The sequence below is a fragment of the Corvus brachyrhynchos genome, unplaced genomic scaffold (genome assembly GCF_000691975.1).
Source record: "Corvus brachyrhynchos isolate BGI_N302 unplaced genomic scaffold, ASM69197v1 scaffold467, whole genome shotgun sequence".
Lineage (NCBI taxonomy): Eukaryota > Metazoa > Chordata > Aves > Passeriformes > Corvidae > Corvus > Corvus brachyrhynchos.
In genome coordinates, this window is record NW_008239309.1 from 1,114,163 (window position 1) to 1,121,771 (window position 7,609).

Sequence of the window (7,609 nt, forward strand, 5' to 3'; positions counted from 1 at the left end):
ACAACAAATCCAAAACACACCCCCATCCCAGCCACTGAGATGAAAATTAACTCTACCCCAGCTGAAACCAGCACATAGACAAAAAATGTGCTGTTCTAAATGCCATCTAAATTAACAATGGGAAACCAAAGCAAATGAATCTGATACAAAGTTTTAAGAATAGGTTCAACAGAGCAATCACCATTAGCATAATCTGCCTTAAGGAATAGGAAGGAAATTTCATATAAACTTTTATGGAGTTAAAGGATACTACATATTGTTTCCGGAATATTTGCTTTTTCTATTGCAAATTAAATATTTTACATCTCTAGAAACCACTTATTTTATTGAAAGCTGCTATAAATTATTTTTCCAAAATCAAAATATCTCATTTGCTTATATACATACACGTATATCTGTCCTTTAAAAATATTTAAATGACATTAGTCAAATAGAGTCCTACTTTTGCTCCCTGGGTTTGCATTTGGCTGTTTATGAAGATCACAGGTTTTCCTATGCTCCCCATAAAGATTTAAACTACATTTTTCACTGCATCCTGTGTACAGATCCTTCATACTAAATGCCTGAGGTAAAACCCTCCCACAATGAAGTTTCAGTGGTTTTCCAGATCTATCACTTTTCAATTCTATTTCTGTAGCTACAACATCTGAATAAATAAAGTTAGGGTAGCAGCAGCAAACAATGCTGTTCACTTCAAAGTTTAAAAGAACTAAAATTGCACTGATTCCTGAAATCAAAGAGGTGAATCCATAGGTAAATCCTTAGGCATCACTTTGGCTAGTTAACCTGACATGTCAATTAAATGCAAGATTAATTAATTCAATTCTCAGTCTAGTCTGACACAAAACCTATACTTCCCCCTCATTCCTAATTAGCCAAAGTACTTGTTTCTTTCATGCAGATAATTTCATAACGATTACTGTAAAGCATTAACACATTTTTCTTTCAATCATATTTTCCTCCTGTTGACTGACACACCTTTCCTAGCGAGTTTACTTATGCCAGTTTCAGCTTTGTGGGAACTTGCCTGAAGGTCTTTAGTAAAGTTCCCTCCCATACACATAAAACAATGATATATAATCATGATGTTAGCTATGTGGAGAGACCTATGTCTTACCTTAGGAAATATGAATGGAAAATTATGCACTGGAGGAATGTAGCCATTTCCATTTCTGTATATTTATGAAGCTTAATTGAATAGTACTTAACATATGGTAGAATGCAGTGTGATTAATTCCTTGGAAACTAGTTCAGATGGTGCTCCTCTTTAAATAATTTAAGGGGGTTTTTTGACAGAGCAGACTTCTTACAAAATACCTAATAATTCTGGGAAAATTAATCAAACCCAAGAAATTCCTTTTGTGTACACACAAAATTTTAACTATATATTAGGTCTGGCCATGTATGTATGTGGTACATGGCTATATGCAGTAAACCATACTCAGTATTTGTTTCTTAGTTCTAGGTTGACTAATTATTTAAGGATATTTTTTTGAAAGATGATTATGAGACTTTATACACAAAGCTGGTCGGAAAATGCACAAAAATGCCATGAAACATTCATCCACATGAAAATATTGACAATTTCAGCTAACTTTCAAGTTCTTTCCCTCACTGCATTTCAGTTCGTTGTCCTTCAAAGTGATTGCAAACCGACTATATCCTGCAGAGGTGTCAGAAAGTGGAGGCACAAGGTTGGAGATCTTCTTAAACTCTGCTAAACTCTCTGGGGAAGAAACATGCCCAAAAACACTCAAGAAAAAGGAAACCAGTTTCCTTTTACAAAATGTTTGTATTGTTCAATTTGATTGACACTGCTTTGGAACAAGCGATTTGCTTAATTTCCATATGCAGAGAGCCCTTTGGGGAAGCTTAGCACTCTTCTCATTCCCCACTCCCTCCCTGTACAGTAGTCCTGATGCATGACAGAAACAAGTCTGAATCATGCAGACTCGTGCACTCCATGATCAGAGCATAAAATTCTTGTCACCTTTTGAATCACAAATGCAACTATGGAATGTGATGTCACATCTCTCTGGGGGGAGGCTTCCAGCCCTGCCTGCTCTAGCAATGCAGTGGTGGGCTTCACAGCATCATCTGAACCATCAGAATGCTGCAAGGATTTGCTTCGCTCCTTTGCATAAGGTGTCTTGTGGCACTACCCAGGCAGTAAATGCACATTTTGCCAACACGACTTCATCAGAGAGACTTACACTGGCCTCCTGGGCAGGCTCTGTAGCCAGAGCTGGTCCCCAAGAGTGCTGGGACTGTCCCACTGCCCTGTTACCACGGCAAGATAAGGATGTCTACGCAGGATGCATTGACACCAGCCAAACACAAAGCTGGTCCATTGTAGGTGTCTTAGAATCAGTTTATCTTAGAATCAGTGCAATTAAACCAGTACAAGCCAGTTTAATTAAAACAGATGCTCTCATGTGGGCTCAATAGAAAGTATCCTGGTTAGCTTGTATCTGTATGTTCGCCAGTGCAAGCTTTTGAGAGGTTTAAACCCACATATGTGTTCCTTCTCAAATTTGCACTAGCTTAGCTAACTTATAACTAAAATGACAACCGCAGTTAAACTAGAACAAGTTTCACCAGGCTACTTATTTAGGCATTTTTAGAAATATTAATCTCTTTTGCTAATCAGCTTGGTTTGCTGATTGTGGTGATACAGCTAGCCTGCCCTACCTTTGATTATAAAATGCTCTTTTGGCAATCCACATACCAAGGACTAGTAAGGCTGTAACAGATGCCTGCTTAATACATTACAGGCAGTACAAGGAGCAAGTTCCTTAACCACTGATATAAGACAATTAACCATTGTACCTGTGTATGTTTTCTACTCCTAATTCTACTGCCCACTGGTCTTTGCTGTGACCTGCCTGAAGTTGGTGTGAGGACAGAAGTTATTCTGCCAACCACAACAAAATGGGAGCTCGGGCACTGCTGCAGCATTGACATGCCTTGTCTCCTGAATTTCACAACTGTGCAGAAAAACCCACCAGATGACAATCTATTATACCAAAAGTGCACCACTGCCCCCCAAGAGTTTTAGCTGTTGTGTTTTTACACCCTGCTCTCCAACTCACACTAATGAAAGAAGTTAGATCAAAGCTAATATTGTGCAAAATGAGAAATAAACCTCAGACAGTTTAGTGTTTCTCCTAAGTTTTTAAGATCTTTGAGGAATTTTCAGAGCATGCAGTGCTCAGATAGGCAGCCTCTTCCACTCATTTTGGTAGCCACCATCAATAACTGCCATGCAGTCTACGTATGTTTGGGGATTCTGATAAAATCCAAGAATAAAGAAAGGTAATGCAGTAAGAGCTACTAACGTAACGTATAGTCAAGGATTGCATTATTCCTTAGAAGTGACACAATAATCTGTCCACAGATCTTTCAAAATATTTTCATTCCTCAATGAAGCAAGAAAAGGGTGTTTGAACACTAATTATCATTCTAAGACATTAAATCAAAAGCTATTGCAACCAGAAATCCTCAAGTAATGCACATATGTTCTAAAACAATCAATAAAATGAACTTGAAAAAGAGTGACTCCAAGTCGCAAAAAAAAGGTCAAAAAGCATTGGGAAAAGATTAAGAGAAAAACACATTCTGAGTACTATTACACAGACACAAAAAGGAGTTTTGTGGGGTTTTTCAGTAATTTTCTGTATTTCTGTTCTGCTTATTTTCTCACCTACGATCAAAAATCTTGCAAAGAAGCATGTGATTGTTTTATCAAAATCTCTTGCTTCCACCACTACCAAGCTGTCTTTGTTCCTAGGACTATTCAGCCAGAGAGGTGGCAAACTGCCTGTACCACTTCTTAATTAAATAAAGCATTAATTACCATTGTTAAAGGAATCCTTGTTGCTTTTGCAGGAAAAAGACATCTGCTGGAAAGGACTAGTGGATTTCCACAGTTCACTAGTTAATGCTGGCTGACAAGAAGTGTCCATTTTGAGGTCCACCTGATTTTCACTAGTCCCTGCTACATCAGAATTTGAGATATTCATCCCATACACACCATCCTCATAAATGAGAGAAGAATCTGGTCTGTTGATTCTGCTTAGAGACACACACACTACAGCTTCCTTGAAGTAGAATGCATTTTCACCATGTAAGCTGTCCAACTGATTATGTCCCATTATCTGCAGAAGGGGAAATAAAACAACAAAAAACAAAACAGAGAATCTCATTTTCACCTTTGTCAAGTACCAGAATCACAGAATCACAGAATATGTCAAGTTGGAAGGGACTAATAAGAATCATGGAGTCCAATTCCCTGCTTCTCACTGTGTGAAACTAAAGTGTTTAACTACGAGCATCATCCTGAAGAATCCTATACCAGGATGCATAAAATTAACTGCCAGACAGAATGGGGATTCATAGCAAATATTCATCCAATCTGCCAGAAGTTAACCTCAAAACACATTAAATTGGATGTGTGTTCAGGAACAAACAGCAATAGCCTAGAAGATCTGGTCTTAGCTCACCGCAAAACAAGTAATAACTACAAAGTAACAGATAACAAAGGACCGCTAACTGGGATGCACTGAGCTCTGCTGACTGCTTTCAGGGGGTTAATATTTTGCCTCATGGCTCTACAAGGTACCACTCTGATACATAAATCTGCATACTCTGCAATCCAAAAATAACACTGTACCTCACGTGGATAGGTAATCACAGAGAGCAGGGCTGCAGCAGCCAAACTGAGGATGGCGAACAGCTTTAGCAAGAAAGCCCTGGCTCCCAAGGGCTGAAAATGCAACTCCTGCAGACTCTTTGTCTGCAGGTGTTTATTAAGGCCAATCTTAAAAAAAAAGCAGGAGTATTAGTGTAAGTTACTGCGTTGTTTGGTCACACAAAACTATCTAGGTTCAGTGTAAAACAAAAACAACTGGGCTGGAAATACCGCCTGACTGACAATCATTCAGACAGTTCTGCTGCTGCAAGGAGTATTGGAAACATGGGAGAAAGACAATCTTAAGGTCTGGATGGAATCAAAGCCATGTAGTCTACTTGAAATAAAAATACAGCAGCCTTACAAATAAAACATTAGTTTACAAAAACTACTACTCTCCGACACTCAGCATTTAATTATTTTGCCTCCCTCTGTCTATGTGATCCTGGATATCCCTGTATCAGGCTATCATACTTCAACTTCCCCTCCTCAAAAGATGTCACAAGTCACATCCATTAAAGCTGATCAGAAACCTCAGTTTTGGTTTTATCATCCACTTCTTAAGCACTGCCAAACAAGCCAAAACTGTAGCACATGCTACACTAGTAAAAAGTGTGTTCATTGTTTGGGCTGGCAAGCATGTATGGGAAAGTCATGTTCACATGGTGTTCACAAAAGCCAGGTGAAAAGGGGGAGGTCAGAGGCCAATCCTTTACCCCCTCATGCAGGCACAATCTTAGATGCCAAATGGTCTCTGCCTGTTATGGGTGAGTTGCCAGCTGAAAAACTATGGAGGTGATGGCTTGAAGAAAGGCTCTACAGATTTTCTTGTGAAAACAAGAACCTGAGGGGAAAAAAGAGCTGTTTGGGTCAGTGAGCCTCCCATATGTGGAAAAGCCAGACAAAATGTTTTGATTTTCAGGTGCTTTAGAGAACAGTAATGGAAATCAAGACCATACCCACCAAGCAGGGATTAGAGATGAGGATCCACCTGCCAGGTGAGCACCCAGACAGATGAGTTCAGAGCCAGACTGCATCCTCCACCCTCAACAAAAACGCAATTGTTTTTAGTATTAAAACACTTAAGCAGCTTCAGAGCTACTTTAAATTGTCCCCCCAAACAATGGTCATCTCCGAGGACTTAATACTGTCAGGGATGGAGCCACACACCAACCTCTTCCCCTAGGGGGCTGCTTGTTTCAGGGAACAGGACAGCAGGGCCTGACATGTGGGGTTCACAAGAGCCTGATGTTTGCTGCTCCTGGAGGTGCTCCTTTTCCTCCCTGGAGATAGTGGTCCAGGAAAAAGGGCCGCAACCAAAAACATCACTAAGTGCTTTATATGCTTAAGCACTACAATAATTTAGTTTTCCTACAAGGTGCAGAGACACAATGTATCTTATAAACACAGTAGCAAAGCAGAATAAAACACAGATTCTCATATTTACAATTTCTGTCTTCTCAGTTTAATAAACATCTGCCTACGTTTGGGGGTTTTAGGGTATCCAGCTTAAAATCACAGAATGGCCGAGGTTGGAAAAGGCCTTTAGAAGACATCTGGTCTAGCCCCCTGCTCAAGCAGGGCCACATAGAGACAGTTGCCAAGACCATGTGGCTTTTGAATATCTCCAATGACAGAGCCTCCACAATTTCCCTGCGCAGCCTGTGCCAGGGCTCCATCACCCTCACAAGAGAAAACAGTTTTCTGACATTCAAAAGGAATCTTCTGTGTTTCTCTTTGTGCCCATTGCCTCTGGTTCTTTCACTGGGTGCCACTGGAAAGAACCTGTCTCCATCTGCTTTAGAACCTCCATTTAGGTATCTATATACATTAAAAGGAACCCCCATTAATAAGAACCCTTTCTTCTCCAGGCTGAACAGTCTCAGCCTTTCCTTACTGGAGTGATGTCCCTGTATCTCAAACAGGCACTTCACCAGACATCCATCCTCCTGTCTCTACATCCTTTCTACAAGAAAGGCTCTATGCCTTTCTTGTTCTGGGGAGCCAGACTCCAGGTGTGTCCAGAGCAGAGAGGAAGGATCCCCTCACTTGACCTACAAGCAGTACTTTGCCCAGTGCAGCCCTGGAGACCATGTGCCACCTTCACAGAGGGGTACGTTTGCTCATGTTCAACACAGGACTCCCAGGTTCTTTTCACAGAATCGTAAAGGCTGGAAAAGATCTCCAAGGTCATTGAGTCCAACTTTGGACCCAACACACCACCATCACGTCAACTAAACCATAGCACTAACTACCATGTGCAGTCACTTTTTGAACACTTCCAGGGATAGTGACTCCACCACTTCCCTAGGCAGCCTGTTCCAATGCCTGACCACCCTTTCAGCAAAATACTCTTCCCAAACCAAACCTTCCCTATCACAGCTCTAGGCCATTTCCTCTTGTCCTCTCACTAGCTGCCTGGGAAAAGAGGCTGACCCCCACCTTGCTACAACCTCCTTTCAGGTAGCTGTATAGAGTCAAGCTGTCTTCCAGCTGGTGATCCCCGGCGTCTACCCATGCAAGGGGATGCTCCTTCCCAGGGGCAGGACTTTGCACTTTCCCTGGTTAAACTTAATAAAAGAAAATGCTTGGATATGCCTGAATCTCAGCTTCCCACAGGCTCATTCATTACATTAAGAACCAACAAAACCCAGATGTCCTGGCTCATTCGTCAAGGAAGGTCTCTAGCAGTGCAGTCAGGGATATAATTACAATGCGGAACCACACACCTCATAGTCCCCTGTGGGTGAAAACAGGCTGTTTTGCTGACCATGCTTCCAGTGCCACAGGAGTTTCTTCTGCATTTTCACATTGTCTCTCTCTCTCTCCACCATTTTCTGGCCCTCCCGGAGCCTCTCCAGGAGCTGCTGGTACTCCTGCAGCTGCAGCGCCAGTCCCTGTCGGCTCTGCTCCCGCAGC

At 41.4% G+C, this 7,609-nt stretch overlaps 1 protein-coding gene across 1 annotated transcript in view; it reads right to left on the reverse strand.

Moving 5' to 3' along the window:
* The window catches only part of ARHGEF28 (Rho guanine nucleotide exchange factor 28), a 113,022-nt gene that overhangs the window by 13,528 nt on the left and 91,885 nt on the right, over positions 1-7,609 (reverse strand). Inside the window, exons 35-36 of the mRNA XM_017740650.1 lie at positions 7,420-7,608; positions 3,857-4,157 (exon numbers count right to left, since the gene is read on the reverse strand). Of these exons, the coding sequence (XP_017596139.1) occupies positions 3,857-4,157; positions 7,420-7,608 (490 nt within the window). The remainder of the gene's footprint in view (positions 1-3,856; positions 4,158-7,419; position 7,609) is intronic.